Consider the following 21,445-nt stretch of genomic DNA (forward strand, 5'->3'; position numbering starts at 1 on the left):
CTTGATATTGAATTGAATTTGTATGTATATGTGATTAATGTGGAAATTGAATATTGGATTTTGATGCACTTAGAAAATGAATTGAAACTCTATTAACTGTATCAGGCTGAGTCGGATATAGATGGCATGCCATAGGATTGGAAGAGTTCAGCGATTCTTTGACCTCGAGTCGATGAGCATTAGGTGTCAATCTATTACTTCGGATTAATTCGATGAGGCATTGGTGCCAATTTACTTCGGTTTAGTCGATGAGACACTGGGTGTCAACTTATTACTTCGAATTATCCAATGAGGTACTAGGTACCAAACTGATGCGTTTTGGTTGGATCCGTGTATCCGTCAGAGTCTGAGTCGTGTTAATAGGGGTAACTAAATGAAATGATACTATGATTGATATTGAAAGCATTGAATGCAAAATGGAAATGAGAAATATGACTGGTGAAAATTTATTGGAGATAACAAGTGATGAGTAATGACTAAGTTATGAATGATTTTTTATAAAATGATTAATTGAATGGCTATTATTATTGAATGATTAAACGTGCATGTTATATTAATTTTATTTTTAAATATTCAGATTATAGAAATACCATTGAGTTTATATTCAGCGTACGGTTTGTTTTCCGTGCGCAGGTTATGTGACAGCCCTAATTTGACCCTAGTCGGAATGTGGTTTCGGGACCACAAAACCGAGTCAAAAATTTATTTAAAATTTATTTGCATAACTTCTATGTGTGATAGTGCATGTGTGAAAAATTTGATGTTTTAATTTAGTCTTATGAATGGGAATTTTACTTGAAAGGACTTAGTTGAGAAACCTTGAAAATGGGATAGGCAAATGTGTAGTAGCCAAACATTTTATGTTTTAGTATTATGGGGGACTTGCATGTCAAATGGACCAATTTTGAATGTAAATGGCCGGCCAACATGCATGTAATCATGGGTCCTATTGTTTTTATTTTAATTGGTGGGAATTATATATATAATTAATATAGAAATAATCATTTTTATTATAAAATGATTTTTATATTGTGAAATAATGAATTTATAATAGTAAATGGTGATAAAAACAAAGCTACATGATCCTTTCTTTCATTTTGCCGAAACCATAAAGAAAAGAAAAGAAAAAGGGAGTTAAGACATTCGGCTGGAGAATGTATAGATTAAGCTCAAGAGCATAAAGGGACAAATTCGGATAAGGGAAAAGAGAAAGTAATCGAATAGCCGTTGTAATCGTTCGGCAACATTCAAGGTAAGTTCTTAAGTGTTTAAGCTTGATTCCTTTTTATATGCCTAAGAGTTAAATTAATATGGCAAAGAGAATGTAAATTTTATTTAGTTAATGTGCCGAATATGTAATGATTTAAGGCTATAACCCGATTATGGCTATTATGCTTAAGTTGAATTGGATTTGGAAATTTGATGCACTAAATGAGTGTTACAATGAGTAAACTATGCCGTATATGTGTTGGTAGAGATATCACGATTTGTGATTATTAAATATCTAAAGGAAACCATGATGTGTATAAAATTATTATTATTAGTCCTTTGTGGTAGCCAATTAAATGTGAACTTCGATGAGGTAAACTATTAAAAGTGTGGTGCTTTAAGACTATGGGCTAATACGATATGTGGATTCGTTCCGTAAAGTAAATTATTTAGGTACGAATAACCTAATTAAGTATATGTGAATTAAATGAATTTGATGATTGATGTGAATCGAACATATAAGAAATGGTTTCATGTTTATGTTCAACTATGAGACCTTGTGTTAAATCGACAATCAATTTCGTTCAATACATTAAGTTGGTCAGGTATGCGATATGTACTTATGCATGTTAAATCGATTGGAATTGAATCATGAATGTGAATTGAGAAGCATAGGTAAAAATGCCTATGTCATATATGTGAGTAAGGGTAAAACCATCGTAAATTATCGATAAGGATGGGCTATGTGCGGAACCAACTTAAAATTGTTAATTTGAAAGGTTGTGTACGAATCGGTGAGCAATATGTATATATTAGGTGAATTGTTTGGTTCTACTTGAATTAAGTTGTGCGATAAATAATTTATGTATATGACTTATAGTCGAATGGTCACTATGGGTTAAGTTTGAATGGCGAAATGGATATGTGATATTTATGTATGACTTTTGAACCGAAATGTAAATAATGGTGTTCATATGGAGCTTATATCCGAATGTAGCAAATGACTACTAATGTGATATGTTGAATGAGATGTATTAATATATGATTAAATATGCATGATATTGATGTGTATTCGGGCTTAAAGACCCATGAGCTATATCTTTGGAATTATATCCGGTTAAATCCCGAGCTTCGTCTTTGGTAATATATCCGGTTAAATCCCGAAGGCCTAGTGCTGGTATTATACCTGAGTTTAAAGTCCCGTAGGCTTCGTGCTGGTGTTATGTTTGGGTTTTATACCTCGCAGGCCAAGTGTTAGTGAATTTGATAAAGTATATGACTATGAGATCCTATGCTAAGATGATAAATTGAACTCATATTACACATTAAGTGATTCAGGTATGTGATATATATATATATATATATATATATATATATATTATATGTGAGATTGATCTGACGGGAATTAAGAATGTGTAATAAGAAGCATATGAAAAGATGTTGTAAATTCATATGTATATTTGTATATGTGTGCATTCAGTTATTATGCAAAGTTACAAAGATAGTTTTCGATATGCTATTTATCTATGAATGTTGAAAGTAAGTGTGGGTAAGAAATGATACACTAGTGAAATTTGAAAGAATTAAAGTTAATCCGGAAGCTTGTAAATACTATGTTTATATGAGTTTGAGTATAAACGGAGTAAAATGATATGTGTTTGTGCATAATCAGCCAAATAGTATTGTACTCAGAAAGTGTTATGTCCTTTCGAACATTTGGTTTGTTTTTAAGTTCAACTGTTTAAATTGCTTAAGACTTACTAAGCTTATGAAAGCTTACTTTGAATGTTATGTTTCTCTGTTTATTTTTGTAGATCGTTGACTCTTACTATTAGCTCGTGGATCGTCAAGACTTCGTCACACTATCTACTATTGTAGTAATCATGTGATTTGGACTTAGCTTATGGCATGTATAGGATAGACTATAAATAGAATGATATTTTGACTATTGCATATAAGCCATGCGAATATGGCATCTTATGGAAGTTTACTTTTATAAGTTTTAAATTCGATCCTTGTTTGTGTCTATTAGTTATATAAATAAATAATCTTTTATTTAAGAAAAGGTTCAAAATTTTACTGTTCTGATCTGATTCCTAATTTCTGGTAATGTCTCATCCTATTCCGGCGACGGTTACGGGATAGGGGTGTTACAGGTTAAGTACTTAAGGGTTGATCGTCAATTTAGCATCCACAACGATCCCGATCTCAAACGTGGTGATGTATATTTCTTTTTGTGTCGGCGTGTACCTAGGGCGTCTAAATGTTAACTACTTTGTGTATGGATTGTAAATAAGAATATAAGTTAATATTGGTTGATTATATATAAATATATGTTTTTATGTCAAAATTATGGAATGACATGTTTTCATTTAGTGTATTAATGTTCATAAGTTAGGTAAATATTGATTGAATTGGGTAGGTTTAAAATATGAATTATATGTATGTTTTAATGACTAGTTTTGATAATACAATTGTAGTACCTTTGAGGGTACATTGGTTAGATACCTAGGTTGATTGTTTTGACATGTTTGAAATGTATTTGATTGTGTTTTGAATTGGTTGAACAATTGGTTTTTGAGTTGTTTGGTGCCCTATACATGCCACTCACTTGATATTTCTATTATTTGAATTAATTCTCCCAAAAATGATAGCTTGATAGTGTGATTTTGCCTCCAACGATCTCCAACCCCGAGCCGACCTGCCAAAACTGAAGAAGTAGAGAGGAGGGGTAAGCTTTACGCTTAGTAAGTCCATATGAAGTTAATAAGCAATTACCCACATTTTTTTTAGGTAAAACATCATAATCGTACAATTTACCCTTGTTCAGGTTAAGCTATTTTACCAAGTTACTATTACTAATTCATTTATATCTGGAGCTACAAGACTCCAAATTAAGTTTCATTAATTTTCCTTGAAACTAGACTCTATACCTTTCTCCCATAAAATTTCTAGAATTTTTTGTTTAGCCAATTAGCATAGTTTATTCATTAAACTTTCCCCTGTTTTACTGTCCAATAGTTCTGACCTCTCTTCACTAAAAATTATTTTTCTTATAGTACAGAATTCAGATAATGCTCTCATTTATCTTTCTAGAGAATAGACTCATTAAGGATTTTAATAATATAAATTACAACCCATAATTATTTTTATACAATTTTTAATGATTTTCTCAAATTGGAATAGGGGATCACGAAGTCATTCAGACTCTGTCTCACAACAATTTAAATATCTCATAATATAAATTTCGATTGCATATATCATTTCTTCTATGTGAAACTAGACTCATTTAGCTTTAACCTCATATTTTATTCAGACCCTAATTTAATGTCCACAGTTTATGGTGAATTTCCAAATTTGCACCACTGCAGTAACCCAAAACTGCCAAGGCTAAATTTACTCATTCATTACTATTATTCACCAAATCCATACAATATCATTTCATTCATAATGGTAAGAACACATAATTATGCTTCGTAAGCATAAATCCATAATCTCAATGTCATCAAGTATCAAGGACTTATTCCAAATCATGTCATTTTCATAATATTCACCAAATACTATATACATCATAGATCATCACATGTCAAGGCATCACACATAAGTTTAGTGTACATACTTGTACAACTTGTAACATAACTCAAAGACATACTCACCAATGACTTATCTCATTGGGATCATCAACGAATACTTCGCTAAATTATCCGTTGAACACTCGGAATATAATCAGATACACGGAATGCATGCACATAAGTGCCATACCCGCAACTAGACAAACTCAATAGCCTGCGGAAATTATGTAGCCAAGCTACCATGTAACCCGCCCATAAGTGAACTCAGACTCAACTCAACGAGCTTAGGCGTTCACATCCATAAGTGAACTCAGACTCAACTCAACGAGTTCGGATGCCTAGTTACATCTCACGAACTCGGACTCAACTTAACGAGTTCAGAACTCAAATATCCTAGTGACATGTCACTTGTATCCTAATCTATTCCTAAGGTTCAAATAGGATTTTCCTCGATCACACATCTTTGTCGTCTTCCATGGAATGTTGGAACCGATACTTGGTAGCATTTCATATTTATCAAGTAATTCACATAATTTTGCATATTACTCAATAATAACCACAAAGCATAATATTTCATAATAATAATCTTCATATCATATAAATAACATTAAATTACTTAAAATGACAATTATGTCATCAACATTTACACATGAAATTACATCTCATTTAATATCAAGGCAATAACATAAATTACACATTGCATTATTAAAAATCATATGAACTTACCTCGTATGCGAAAATGGCCATTTTTACCATTTTATCCACAACTTGATATTTTTCAATTTTAGCCCGAATGTCAATTTTTCCTTACTCTATCATTTCAAATATAGCCTAATTAGGACTCACATTATTCAAATTAACCCAAAATCATATTTTTGAAAAATACAATTTTCCCCCTAAACTTTGTCAAAATTACATTTTTCCCCTAGATCGTAAATTAAACTTCATCCTATTTTCTTATATTTTATGATATGCTGATCATTTTTTTCCTTCTATAGCAACATCAAATTCACACTCTAACATGTACTTATGAACATTAGGTATTTTTATTGATTATGTCGTTTTACTCGTTTTCACGTAAAATCGCTTAGTAAAAGTTGTTTAACATAATTTCAAGCTTCATATTCTACCATAAAACATCAAAATAAACACATTTCACCTATGGGTATTTTTCCAAATATAAACCCTAGGTTAAATTATTGCTAGAATAAGCTCAACCAAGTTACCGAGATTTCAAAACTGTAAAGAACTTTAAAAACGGGGCTAGGGAGCACTTACAATCGATGTTTATTCTAGCAATAATTTAAAAACGGGGCTAGGGAGCACCAACCTTAACCATGGCTGCTGCTGGTAGAAACGATTGTAGGGAATGGTAAACTTGATGTTTAAGGTTCATTTAGAATCTACATAGCTAACACATGGGTGTGTGGTTTGGCCATGTGTCCTCTGCAACTTAAAATTTTCAAAACAGAATGCTTAAGTATTTTTACACGGGCACAGATACGGGCGTGTGACTTAAGTCAAAATACACCTTAATTTGGACATAGGCTGGGACACGACCGTGTGCCCCTATTTCGAAATGCCCACATGGCCTAAGACATAGGAGTGTCTCTTGACCAAGTGAGTCACACGACCTGGCCACACGGGCGTGTGTCCCTTATTTTTATGAAAATTTTTGATGTTTCGAACAAATTTTCTTTGACTACCCAGTTTAGTCCCGATTTGTTTCTAATACATATTTTGGGCCTCGAAGCTCATTAAAGGGAAAATATGATTTATTTACAATTTTTTTGTTAAATGGTATGAAATATTCGTAGATGATCTGAAAAGTTTGGTAATACTTTGTAACCCTGTTCTAGCGACGGATAAGAGTTAGGGGGTGTTACAGGACATTCTATATTTCTACAAATATAATTACCTATTCATATCTACCTTTATCACTGGGAATATTTTTAATCTATTGTATCTATTTACATTCTAATATACTGAGCTAATTAGTCTCTATAAACAATCTAAATTATTTAATTTCAGGTTAAGTTTACAATTTAAACAAACAACCTAGGTATATGCTCCTAACCAATGCTCAAGCAAAAACATGCAATTAAAAATTTAAAACAAATAAAATAACTAAAAAAAAATTAAAAATTTCCAAAGTCACCCCATACTTTATTTGGCATATTGTCCCTAATGTGCAACTAAAAATATAAAGGAAAGAGGTTACCCAATTGGCATGATAAGTGCATCGCAATTGGTGGGGCTACTCCTCCTTTCGGTTTTGGCTCGCAATGGTAGTGTCGTAAAAAATTGCGGGGTTCCTACAAAGAAAACTTAAAAGACACAAATATATATATAAAATACTAGTCCTAACTAATTAAAAACTAAAACTAAATTAGATAACCATACCAAAAATAAAGTACAAAATCCAAATATATAAAAATGTTCAGAATTAATCGGACTCAGATTCTGGCTCCTCTACTAACTTCCAAAGTCTCCTCTTCTTTTGCTTGTCATGATCGCTTTTATTGGTTTTGTTTGGAGTCGATACGCAATTGTTTTGCTTCCTTATTTTTGCTTCCTTCCGGTTATTATCTCTAGTAACATTGCCTTGCCTTGTAGTATACTTACCGCTCGATGTTGATCTTTTAATTACACTCTTCATTTGGGTTGTTGTGTTCCCATTGGCAGTTGTGTTGTTGACTGGTTGTGGGTATGGTGTCATCCATGAAGTAGTTTGTATGTCGTACCTCCTAGCATAGTGTTTCGCAATTGGCTTGATGTAGGCAATATCCTGCACCGTATATTCAAGATGTGCTCGAATGTTGTCCTCTCTTAATATAGCTTGCTTTTCGTTTTTGTTGATAGCTTGCAATTGGTTTGTAAACTTAACGGTCTTAGAGAGGTTGCCCCTAAGGGGTGGCTGTGGCCATTGGAAGTCTTTAATTCCATATTTCTCAACTGCCCAGGTTGCCAACTTCCCATGTTCTTGGTTGCATGCAGCTTGGTATTCCAAGTATTATTGTAGTCCATGCAGTAGAAAATGTTTATATTTTGAATATGATCATTTACGTTGGTGGCATGTATATGTATTAACCTAGTGAATTAATTGTTTGTTTTCCATTTGTTCATATTATGCTTGTGATTGAGATATTTCTTACATGCCATGTAACAGCCCGTTTTTCAGTGGTGTCAGAAATAGTGGTTCCAGGGCCACCAAATCCAATGAGAAAGTTCGTAAATATTATTATTTAATATTTACAAGACAAGTGTGATTTTTTAAAAAGTTTTTTATTTGATAATTTATGTTATATAAGTGATTTATTAAGTTCAAGTGGTTTTAGAAAATAAGGTATTGGGACCTTATTTTTATAAACCAAGCCGTAAATATTTTTATAAATATTTACGGAGTGTCATTAAGGTGATATAAAGTTTCGTTAAGAAATTTTAATGTTTCGATGGTTAATTAATTAAAAAGGACCAAATTAAAATAATATTCATTCCTGGGACTCCATTCCCGTAAATCAGACTCGTAAATATTTTTAATAAATATTTACGAAGCTAGTTGTATAGTTAATTAGGTTTTGATTAAGTGAATTTGCTTGAATTAAAAGTAATTAGGTATAAGGACTAAATTACATATAAGGTGAAGGTTGAATTATAGATTAAAGAAAAATTTAAGGGACTCAATAAGCAATTAGCCATTGGCATTAAATGAGGCGGCATAAGGATGAAGATGTTTATAGAATTTAAAGTTAAAAAAAAATATAATATTATAACAATAAACCTTAATGTTTAAGTATATTATATTATATTATATTATATTATATTATATTATATTATATTATAATAATAAAAGAAAAATAAATAGAAATAGAAAATGAGAAAGATAGAACGAAACAGAGAAGGAAAGAAAGAAAAAGAAAAGAAAAGGAGAAAGAAGGAGAATTAGAGTTTTAAGGGTTCAAAGCTTAATTGATTAGTCAATTTAGTCTATTTTCTTGTGATTTTTATGTTTTTAAAATCTCAGTATTAAAAACTACCCAACCCATGTCAAAATTTTAGAAATCATTGAGTTTTTAGGTGTTGTTAATGTTGAATAATTTTAGTATTAGGGACTAAATTGATAGATTTTCAAGTTAGAAATGAAAAATGAATTGAATTGTAGAATAAATTGTAAATTTTGAGTAATAGAGACTAAATTGTGTTGAAATTTAGGGATTTAATTAAAATTAGAGAGTTAAATCTAGTTTAAAGTGGAAATTGAATAAAAATATAGAATTGATTGTGAAGAAATAAAATTAGTCTCAGTTTAGGAACTAAATTGAAATTTAGACAAATGTTGAGTAAAAAGTTGAAATATTCAATATGAAATTTAAATTATATCGTATTAATAAATTTTAATTGTTTTAATTTCGTAGTTAAGTTGTACCGGGAATCCTCGACTAAAAAGGGGAAAGATAAAGTCGACGTGGAATAGCTCGGAATTCTTAGTTTGTATTTCTATAATCCGAACTTAGTTTTTAATTGTTGTATTTTGATTTAATGTCTATGGTAAACGTTGAGGTGAGTAATTGATATTTTAATAATTGATTGAATGATTTGAATTGGTAGATAAATATATGTATTGAATGGATTGATGTTTGAATTGAAATGATTATATGTGTAATTATGTGATAATATGAAAAATTGACATTGGATATTAATTGTTATTGAATTGTGAAATTTAAACCCTATTAACTGTATCGGACTGAGTCGGATATAGATGGCATGCCATAGGATTGGAAGAGTTCAGGGATTTCTTCGACTTCGAGTTAATGAGACACTGGGTGTCAATTTATTACTTCGGATTAATTAGATGAGGCACTGGGTGCCAATTTACTTCGGTTTAGCCGATGAGACACTGGGTGTCAAATTATTACTTCGAATTATCTGATGAGGTATTGGGTACCAAACTGGTGTGTTTTGGTTGGATCCATGTATCCGTCCGAGTCCGAGTCGTGTTAATAGGGGTAAATGAATAATAAAGTTTTATAATTGATATTGAAATGGTATGGTATGCGAAATGGAAGTGAAATAGTGAATTGAAAATAAAATGTGAAATATGTTACAAATATATGGAATATTTGAGTTATATACTCATGAAATGAATATGGAAAGGATAATGCAATTGTATAATGAAATGTGAAATAAATTGTGAAAAACTATTTATATAGCAAGTATGAGAATTGAGATATTTGTAAAACAAATGGAATATGATATGGTTGTTGAAATAATTAAATATTAATATGTGTTTATATTTCAATAGCATATTTGAAATTTCTTATCTTTAAATATTCAGATTATAGAAATACCACTGAGTTTTTACTCAATGTATGATTTGTTTTCCATGCGCAGGTTAGGTACTTAAGTTTGATCGTCGATTCAGCATCCAACAACGATCCCGAACTCAAATGTGGTGATGTTTATCCTTTGTGTCGTCATGTACCTAGAGTGTCTAAATAATAGTTATTTTGTTGTTTGATTGTAAAAGAGGTTGTAAGTTTAATTTTGGTTGGTTTTATACATATAAATATGTGTTTCTTTTTGAAGCCATATTATGGCATGATAAATTGAACTAAATCTAGATAGGTGCATGTAAATTTAATTTTATGTTTAAGTGCTCATGAGTTAGGCAAATTGATTTGGATTTGGTATGTTTATAATTTGGATTAAAATGATGCTTTGATAACTTGTTTTGATGATATGAAATGCTTGAAATTTCTGTTTGTTTGATTTGTAAACTCCTGTAATGCTCCGTAACCCGGTTCCGACGAAAGATAAGGGTTGGGGTGTTACATGCCAAGTAATTGAACGCGTATGTATACTTGTAATCATGTATTGATAGATGTTTGATATGCTAAGAATGTTAATTTGACATTTGTGGTATTGCATATAATGTGTTAAGATGAGCTTTTGGGTCATTTAGACCATTTGGATATTGATCATAGCAAGTTTAAGGAAAATGATGCAAAAATTAAGGGAATTATCTTCATAGTCACGACAACCCCCTATTAGTGTCACGACATTAAACCCTCTGCCTTTTTGTAACGCCCCAATTTTCAGGAATTCTGTGAATGTTGACAAAATTTCATGCTTTGATTTTGTCATTTGTGAGTGAAATTATGAAATAGGACCTATGTGAAAATGTTTGAAAATGCTATAGGCTAAATTGAAGTGGCCAAATAAATAGGAGTGCAAAATAGGAGGATTTGCATGATAAACCTCCCATTTTACATGAAGTGGCCAACCATCATGTTGTTGTAGACAAAATGTACACTTGATATCCATAATTTATGGTACAAATTGATACAAATTGATAATAGGCTAGGTAAATGTTCCATGATAATGGGTTAGGTAAATGTTTCATGATAATAGGTTAGGTAAATGTTCCATGATAATGGGTTAGGTAAATGTTTCATGATAATGGGTTAGGTAAATGTTTCATGATAAGAATATCATGTCTTTTGTATTAAAGAATTAAATGGATGAAATATGAAGTTTTATTAAAAGAAAAGGGTGAAAAGAACAAAGTTTTGTCCATCTTTGTTCATCATAGCTGAAAGATAGAGAAGAGAAAGGAGAGGAGAAAGCTCTTGAGTATTCGGTCATTAGGAGGAGGAAAATTGAAGGTAAGTTCTTGGTACCTTGCTTCTATTTTGAGGTTCATGAGTTCTTCTTGATTCTACCTTAACTCTTGAAGTATATTTTGATTTTAGTTGTGTTGTGAGCATTTAGTCATGAATTAAAATGAAGGAAATGGTTGTTGTTTCATGTCCTTTTGATGAAAAATGGAAGATAGGTGAAGTTGAGCCAAACAAATGAGCATGCATGTGCCTTAGATGTTAAAGGAAAAATCAGCTAACATGTTGTGCTTTAAAATGATGAAATGGAGATTATACTTAAGTAAAATCATAGATATGTGATGATTGATTGGTGATATACATGTTTAAATAAAAAGCATGCAAGTTAGGTGTGAAAGAGTGATTTGGTAATAAATCTGCTTGGGACAGCAGCAGTAACGTGACTTTGGAAAATCACCATAAATTGTGGGAGATGAATTAGAAGCTGAATAAATTATGTAATTAAAGCTTAATGAGTCTAGTTTTAAATGGAATAAACGAGAAAATATTTTGAATTTTGTACAATGAGAAATTTGATTCGTAATGAAGAGTTGTCAGATTAGTCAAACAATGAAACATGGGAAACTTTAAGAAAAATCTGGTATTGATTGGCCATACCAAAAATTATGAAAATTTTATGGATAGAAGATATATGAGTCTATTTTCAAGGAAAATTAACGGCACTTGATTTGGAGTTTCGTAGCTCCAGTTATAAATAATTTAGTGACTGTTGCTCAGGAAGACAGCTTGCAGTGAAATTATGATTATGTGGTAAACATTGACAAAAAATTGTTAATGAGTTACTTATTATTTTCTTATAAGCTTACTATGATCTGTAGGTGTGGTTGGCCGAATATTGTAAGGGGTTAATCGTAGTTCGTATTTGAATAGTTAGATTAATGTGTTAGTAATCCAATTGTAGGCAGTTCGTGTGTGGATCTCACAAGATATCGTCGCAAATGTGTGTGTAACTAACACCCTCTTTCTTAGTCGGATCGGCAAAAGTCGAAAAGCGAAATGCCGAAAATCGGTATTTTGTAGATTTGCGAGTGTGCGAATGCTCGTGAGGTAAATCGATTAATGTTTTTGGTAAACTGCAAAATTTGGACTGCAAAGTGCATGATTTCTGTGCCCTCGATATTTTTGGGCTTAATGGGCCAAAATTGGAATGATGGGCCAACGGGCCCAATTTGGTAAGAACCCTCGGTACGTAATTCTGTTAGTACGTGAAAAGTAGGAATATCCATGAAAAACCCTAAAATAGATAAATTATTGAAATACCTTTAAAAGTGGAAAATTTACGCTTTACCCCTAGTAGATAATTCCAAATACCCTAGGGTTAAATTGACTTAAATGCATGTTTGATTGTTGTTATTTATTGCATGCCATGTTGTTATTATCGATGCATGGGACCGGATATTGACGGAGGAAGTCTTGAAAGTGGCTTGTCTACGTCTTGGAGGCTTTGCCTCAATTTATCGATAATCGACGTGAAAGGTCAAGCTGTGTGGAGTGTTAAATGGGTGGGTTGAGCTATTCCCACATGGAGTGTATGGCTGGTACGGGGAGTGTAGTGGTTGGTGGGTTGAGTAGTCTCCCAAATGGGCTTGCATATGTTTCTTGATGTTGCATGTATTTTGAAATGGGCCTATGGGCCATCATTATCTGAATAAGGGGCTAAGGCCCGGTTTATTGTAATTTGAAAAGGGCTCGCCCAAGATCATTTATTACTGAATGGGCTTAGGCCCAATGGGCTTGAGCTGACTTGGGCTTTGAATGGGTTTTCCTTACACACTGAGTTTCCCCAAACTCACCCCTTTTATTTTCATCCACGCAGGAAATCCCTTACCCATAGTGGGCTTGGAGTGTGAGGGAATTGAGTGGCCACCCGCTCGAAAGTTTGATTTTCTTCGTGAACTGGACATCCTTTTAATTACGTTTGAGGTTTTGGGCTTTTAAATGTAATAAGGCCGCTTATTTATTTTTGATGGTTTTAATATGTATTACTAAGATAGGTATTACTTATTTTAACTGTTGAAACTGGATAGCTTTAGGCGCGTTTTCAAAAACAACAGTTGATTTCAAAATAACACGACAACAAGCAAAGCTTCCGAATGAAAGTATTTTCCAAAATTAATCACTTTTCCTAAAATGACTTAATCAAATCGGTTTCTAGAAATATCCATGACGTTAAGGTGTGGCAATGGCGTATGCATGTCTAGGATTGGATCCGAAGGGAGCTTGGTATTAGCGATCCGATGGACTCACCACCTCTTTTCCGGTTTCCTACCGGTGCACTTCCATTCACTTTAACCCTTAATGAATTAATCTTTTGAACATCAAGTACGATTTTCTGGACTTAGAATGGAAATTTTTTTTTACGTTTTGATGTGGCATGCCGGATCCGGCCATAACTTCTGGGCCGGGTTTGGGGTGCTACACTTTTAGGTCGCAACATTTCCCTGTTGAAGTCATGACGTCAAGTTCCTATCTTCATGGCTTCTACTCACCCCAAATGAAGTTGTGACACCATGCTACTGCCTTCAATGTAGCGCACTCATTCTTTGATGTCATGACGGTTAGATCTAGTGCCCTGAGTGTAGTATATTCATTTGTAAACTTTTAATTTTTTTGAATAGATTGGTTAATAAAACAAATTCATTTATTAAAATTAATATACTTTGTATTGTTGTCCTCAAATGGATTTTGCACGCAAAGCAAAATAGAAGAAAATGTTGTTCATTGGTTGTCTATTGTTTAAACTAATACTAAGTGGTATTATGTGGTTGAATCGTAGTACAGAAAGATAACTTGTATTAGTAGAAGAATCTAAACATGTCCTTAGTCTAATTGAAAATGAGCAAACCAATTGAAAGACTAATATGTCATCTATTGAGTCCAATTCGTGAGATGCCTTGTCTTGGGCATTAGAGCAGATGACTCCCAGAAGATAAAGACATAGATGTGACTAACTGGACTGACAGTACATTGGACAAGACCTAAGAAGAATAAATTTTGAATTCGTTTATGGATTTATTCACTTGTGACGTTTATAATGTGGCATACTTAAATCCTAAGTGGATGGCAGACTATGTATGTTTGACTCGTACACTTTGATGTAAGTAAAAGCTTGAGTTCAAATAGATAAGGAGCCGAAAGTTGGTGCATTAGGTGTACTATTTTTTTAGTTTTTAGCATCAATCACAATAGTGGAATTTATAGCCTGAGATATGCGTAAATGATATCCTCCCATAGACATTACATGGTTGATGAAAAGTAAACGTGGCCACATGTCATTCGTCTTTGTGATGGATGACTTGATAACTATTTGATAGTGATTGACTTTTCATGAAAGGGGATATAATGGTTACCATGAGATAAAATAAAATCATATTGGGAGAATGGATATTATGCCAAAGAGATCAATGATATCCTATGATGGTAACATACTTATGACAAGGTCATTGGAAGAGCACTGAGTAGATGCTTTCGTAATGGTATGTTGTTAGGGAGAGCTTAGTCATGATACTATAGTGGACTAACTTCGTGACTAAATTAGTTTATAACTAATAGGCGAAAATTCTAAACTTAATTATAAATTATTTAAGCCCTAATTACATATGTCCAATCAGTCCCTTCGTTAACTCGTTAAAACCAAAAATGAATTAGGTGTTTGAATAGAAATGAACGAAATGAATAGGAAAAGAGAAATGATAAATATTCAGGAATGATTATGGTTTTTTTTTTTACGAAATGGAGAAATGGAATCATTTGGAAATGAATGTAGGTTTCCAAAATGGAAATGAAAATAATTCATTTGCAATTCTATATAGATTACCTTAAAATGATCAGAAGAACGAGTTTATGTTTTTAAGCTGTTTTGAAGCCCGAAAATGAAAATAAATCATTCGGTCACAATGAACATGTTGAGTTGTGAAGTATTAAACATATTTTCTCAAAATTTAACCAAGGGTAAAATCATCAAAATTTTATTGGGAGTAAAATAGGGATGAGAAAATTGTTTAATATAAAATATTAAAGTTTATTTTTGGGAAATAGAAAAATTGAATCGGGTTAGATCACATTATAGATTACTAGGTCAAAAGGTTCAGGAAGTACTCATAATTGGACCCAATGTAAGAGAGACCCAAAACCCATCATATAATATGAAGGGGGTGGCAACCCTAGTAGGAATACTAGGGTGCGTCGTCCACCCTACTCCTACTATAAGTAGGAAGTTGATTTTCTATTTGAAATAAATCACTACAAGTTAACAATGGTTCTACCTTCTCTTCTTATAAATAGATGACACCAATAAGGCATTAAACACAACTTTGAGAGAGAATTTTCCAGAATATATTTTTCCAGAATAACAATTCTACCGGGTTTCTATTAAAGAAGAGAGAATTTTCATTTTCACCCTAAATAAAAGAGGGAAAATTTTTTCTAGTTCTGTGTTTTAATTCAATTGGTTCAAGCCCACACTCGAAGCAGTTCGAGGTATGAGAATAGCGAAAATAATCATTTAATTGAAAGTTGGGAACAACGAACTTTCACTAAGCTGAAAACACATGTATGAATTCGATTAGGGTTTATTGCTATAAATATCACAAACTGGGCCAGTTTTCAAAATTTTAATTTTTCGTTATGCAAGAAAACTGTTTTCAAACTGAATTTTTTCCATTAATGACAACAGTCCTGTATTAGTAGTTTTTACGTTTTAGTCCCTCATTTGTTAGTGGAGTTTCATAAGAGTTTTGGTAAGCTTAATTGAAATCCAAGATTGAATTAATAATGCCTTTAAAATTTGTACAATTTGTTTGTTCCAGTAAAAGTATCATTAAACTCAATTATTTGCATGATTTATCTATTGAATATTAAAATGAAATCATCGTTGATTCAGCAACAAATGTCGGTCCCATATTTTGGATCTGGTGATTAGGTCAAGTTTGAGGTGTTACATGATCTGCATATTTGATCATGTAGTGTTTGTTTTTGAAAATCATTTTGAAGCCTTTTTTTGATTAGTTGACCCATACTTAACATATTTTGATCAATTTTTGGAACATAAAGAACATCTAAAATAGTTTTGCACATGAGTAACTTTTAATTACAATTGTTCTTTTTACTTTAATTGTTAATTTTTACTTTTGTATTGCAATGCCTTCTAATTTTTTTTTGAAAAGTTGTACGTCATATGTAATATAAATGAACCAACTTTCACTTGAGTGATTGTTCTAAAAACATGTTGCCACAAAAATTTGATCCTTTTCTCATGGTTTGCAATATGAGCTTCAACTTCTTTTTGTGGAATTTTACTTTTGCAAATTTACAACCTCATGTCCTAAATGATTACATTTGTTGCATTTTGCATCAAGCCTTTTCCAACACTTGAAACGAGGATGACCTTTTTCCACCACAATAATGACATGGAGGATTTTTTTTCTTTTCTTGCTTCCACATTTGCTATTACTGTTGTTTGCAGTAGCTTCACCATTTGCAGTTCAAATTTTCTTACCATTCTTCTTTTCTTTGCCACCATTTTAATGCTTGGTTGGCAATGCTCCTTCAACGGTACCATCTTGTCTCATGACTCTTCTTTGTTCTTGAGCCTACATGGCATTTAATAGTTTTGCCAAAGTAATCTTTGATAGATCCTTAGAATTCTCCAAAGCAGTATTAGTTGCTTCAAATTTTTTAGTTACAGTAACAAGAATTTTTGGAACAATTCTTGAATAAAAAAGTTTAGAACCTAACAACCTTACCCTATTGGCGATGCTCAAAAGCCTGTCAAAACGTTTTTCTATGGTTCTCGACTCCTTCACTTTTTGCATATTGGATTCCCTTATTAAATTCAGAATTTGCGTTCCTTTTATCCTTCCATCTCCTTATTCTTCTTTGAAATAGTCTCAAATTGCCTTTGTTGAACTGGGGGTCACTATTCGAGTGAAAATTGTTGGCGAGACTACAACAAATAGGTAGACCTTTGCCTTTGACTTTTTGGTCCTTTTCTCCTTGTGGCTTTTAATTTGAGTAATTGTATGACTGCTTGGTAGAGGAGGAACTTCATAATCCTCTTCTATTGCTTCACAAAGACCCAATGCACCCAAGTAGGCCTTCATTCTCACTACCCAAATCTGATAGTTTTTCTCCATTGAAAACAGAAAGAGCAACCATAGGAAAACTAATTTAAGTTTCCATGGCTTAAAGGTTTTTTACTAAGAAATGTTTGGGTTAAGTGTAAATTCACTTAAATACTTTCACAAGGTCACAGATCTTTTAAGAAAATAGCTTAGACACCAATGTTGTTTGATGGTGTTGTTTATAAACAAGAGCAATATGATAATTTAGGTAGAAAATAAGAAGGCAGAGTAAAAGAAAAATAGGACCACAAATAATATTGAATTGAATTGAAAATGAAAAGTGATACATGAAATTGGAATAAATACTCCTATTTATATACATGAAAAATAACTAAAAACAGAATCATGGTGCATTAACTTAGCCATAATCAACAACTTGAAACAAAATTAACTACTACTAAATCAATATGACTAACAACTAACCTACTAAATTAATCATGAAGAACCCCATGTGATCACATGATGGTTAAGGGTGTTCAATGTTCAAGGTGTGGCCTGGGTTTAAGTAGCGCTAGTCGCATTGATTGTTCAGACTTTACTCTATTATTATAATTCACCAAAAGAAATAACCATAAAAAAATACATGTGAATTATGGCATTTAACTTATTTCCAAAAATGAAGCCATTAAAACATTGTTGGTTTTTCCCTTGTGGCCTCCAATTTGTAAGCAAATTCTTGGATCAGCTATTACGGAGGCCCAAGCTTGATTGTGCAGCAAAGACCATAGAGTCCAAAATATTAGTCTAGCATTTTTATAGGAAAAAGGTGAAGGGAGACCTTTTGGACAAAAAAAAGTTCTCCAAGTATTAACAAATTTCAAGGTAAAATTGCTTTCTAAGAAATGGGTATACTATATTTGATCATACTTCTTTCTCATAAATAAATATTGTTTGTTTGGTCATAATCTCATGATAGAGATGGTGCATTTTGGTTAAAAGGCGTGAAACTTGTTAACACTTTTTGGTGTATTTAAATTTTGCAAATGTATATATGTTCTTTTCCTTGTATCTGGCGTTGGAGAACTTGGTTGTAGGGTGAGGTAGAATAAATGTTGATGATAATAGAATTATTTACTTTGTACCTTTTATATATCTAGTATTGATGATCTGTATCTGAATTGAGTGTTTGTATTGTCCTTTGACAGTTTCTTAAATTTCACAGTCTTGTCAAATTTTATAATATTAGGGCATCTCTTTAGTTTCTTCATATGTTTCATTCAGTTTATAATTAATATATGCGCTCGTGATTTTCATATTTTTAACTTATAAATCTCCATTTTAACTTTTACATACGGATATCTCTACTACTATAACAACGATACTTAAACTTTAAGTAATTAAACAAAGTTTATAAGAATCTCTACACATATTTAGATGCAGTTATATTCATGTCATCCTTTTCCATCCCCTTAATTGTTTTTGAAAGAAAATGGATAACTAGTGGACTAAAAATCACCATATCTACAATTTATTAAATTATTTAAATTTGAATAATTTGTATAAATTATTTACATATTATTAATCAAATTCAAATTAAATCTAATAAACATTAATTTCAAAAATATATAAATATTTTTATAATTAGTAAATTTAAATATATTATAAATAAATATTTTATTTATAATTTCAAAATCTAAATTCGAATATCCATATCCGCTTCATCAACCCAAATAAAGAATTATGCACTTAACAAAATAATAACCAAAATCCGAAAGTCAAGAACCCCACCAGCGCAAGTCCCACTCCCGCTACACCACTACTCTCCTCTCGCAAGAAAAAGTAAAGTTCTTTGGCTCATCTTTTGGCCAATTCTTTAACCTCAAACTCTTGTATTTTTATTTTCCCTTCAATAATGGGTTGTCTTCATCTCTCTTCCACCTTCCTTTCTTTCTTGTTCTTGATTTCTCTCCTTTCAGGTAAACTATAAACGTATGAACCCCCATCAAAGACTCCATGTTTCCTTGCCAACAGCTTTTCTTTTTCCTTGTTAGTTTGTAATTTCTGCTGCTGACCCTTTCCTTGTTTTCAATTGCAGAAGTGAATCCAGCTTCTTTCAAGATCGTCAACAGGTGCCGCCACACGATATGGCCTGGCTTTCTATCCGGCGCCAACACACCTCAGCTTCCTACTACTGGCTTCGTTCTTAACCCTGGCAAATCAAGAACCGTAACGATACCCAGGTCTTGGTCCGGTCGACTCTGGGGTCGAGCCCTTTGCGGCCAGGATTCCTCCGGTAAATTCGTTTGTCTTAGCGGCGACTGTGGCTCCGGTCAAATCGAATGTTCCGGGAGTGGCGCCAAGCCGCCAGCCACTCTCGCGGAATTCACTTTAAACGGTGCCGGAGGATTGGATTTTTACGACGTGAGCTTAGTCGACGGATACAATTTGCCGATGTTGGTCGTGGCCAAGGGAGGAAAAGGCAACTGTAGCGCCACGGGTTGCTTATTGGACCTCAACGGCGCGTGTCCTCCGCAGTTACGTGGTGACGGGGGCGTGGGGTGTAGGAGCGCGTGTGAAGCTTTCGGAGATCCCCAATACTGTTGCAGCGGTGCGTTCGGAACGCCTGACGTGTGTCACCCGTCGGTATTCTCTTTGTTCTTCAAGCATGCTTGTCCACGCGCGTATAGTTACGCGTATGATGATGTTACGAGTACGTACACGTGTGCAGGAGCTGATTACGTCATCATATTTTGCCCGCCTCCTTATTCCAGGTGAAGTTTACTAACGACCTCTCTTCCAATGTTATTATTAATGTTTGGGAAAGGAAATTTCCTGTCTTTGGTTCTTTTAGGGTGCTTTTTGCCATTTCATCAGCATGATTTGGCAGCAAGCCGCGCTGGCATGTTCCTGAAAATTAGAGCAGGGGAATTATGTAAATTTTGGTTGAACTGTATGTGTGGGTTCATTGTGATTGAACATGCTTTAACTTGGGACAGTTGCAGTCCTTCTAGTTATCAAATTGGATGTCTTAGAAATGCTGGAATAGAAATTGTTTGTCCTGCAATTTCAAGAGAAGCATAAACATTCTCTAGTTTCTTAGTAATTAATAGAAATATCCATGAAACACTAGGTATTCATTAGGATTTTGTGAATAATTTTCAGCCAAAAAGTATTGGGCGCTCGGAAAGACGGAGCACTGGTACCGCTTGTGAATAAGAGTACGATATACCTATCACGCATACATGCGAATAGAGCTGCATTATCAGGTCTGCCCCAATCGCAATTTACTGCCAGTGCAGCCCCTTCTGCTTTGACTCTTTTACTCTTTTGGCAACTTATTTTACCCTTGTGACTAACATCGGCCTGGACACCTTCCAGGCAAGTAGTAGCAAGATATAGCTGAAGAGAGTCGTAGCTGCACCACTTCTCTGCCTCATCTGTTGTTATTGCTGGATCTTTTTTTTTTAAAAAAAAGCTGGCAACTTGTAAATGCAGATTGCTTACAGCTATTGGGGTTTCACGTTTGCCACAAGAAGTATTCTGTATCTCCCCTGCACTCAAAGGTTTTAATTTTTTACTGTCAATCTAATACTTGTAAGTTTAGCAAGGCTTTAAATTTCAAGTATGTACAGCTTGAATGCTCAAATAAGCTCAAGGCTTTTGTGTTTCACAGTATACATACGAACCACAGTCACTTCGGGAAAATGTTCTAACAATGAGCTTGAAAACACTTAAATGTTCTAAAAATGCTCAAATAAGGATTGTTCTAAAAGTGCAAGAGATCCTTCAAGCTATCAACAGAGTGAGGAAAAAAGAAAACAGTTGTTAGATTAAGCTGAAAACTTTCTTTGCAATGAAATCTAATTTGCTTTCGTTGGACTTCTGTTTTTATACTTTAGGCTTAAGTGGATGTTTGGCACTTTCT

General features: G+C 33.1%; 1 protein-coding gene across 3 annotated transcripts; it reads left to right on the forward strand.

The window, feature by feature from the left end:
- Positions 1–19,243: 19,243 nt before the first annotated feature.
- Positions 19,244–21,392, forward strand: LOC108477219 (thaumatin-like protein 1b). 3 transcript variants are annotated; one of them, XM_017779702.2, is made up of 4 exons: positions 19,246–19,496; positions 19,616–20,291; positions 20,683–20,786; positions 20,899–21,225. In XM_017779702.2, the coding sequence occupies exons 1-4, from the start codon at positions 19,433–19,435 to the stop codon at positions 20,904–20,906; spliced, it is 852 nt and encodes a 283-aa protein (XP_017635191.1). In that variant the 5' UTR covers positions 19,246–19,432; the 3' UTR covers positions 20,907–21,225. The 3 variants fall into 3 exon arrangements, with proteins under 3 accessions (XP_052878390.1, XP_017635191.1, XP_052878389.1); XM_053022429.1 differs by having other exon boundaries at positions 19,247–19,496; positions 21,016–21,392; XM_053022430.1 differs by lacking the exon at positions 20,683–20,786 and having other exon boundaries at positions 19,244–19,496; positions 21,016–21,225.
- The last annotated feature ends 53 nt before the right edge of the window (positions 21,393–21,445 follow it).

This window comes from Gossypium arboreum, chromosome 12, assembly GCF_025698485.1.
Source record: "Gossypium arboreum isolate Shixiya-1 chromosome 12, ASM2569848v2, whole genome shotgun sequence".
Taxonomy (NCBI): Eukaryota; Viridiplantae; Streptophyta; class Magnoliopsida; order Malvales; family Malvaceae; genus Gossypium; species Gossypium arboreum.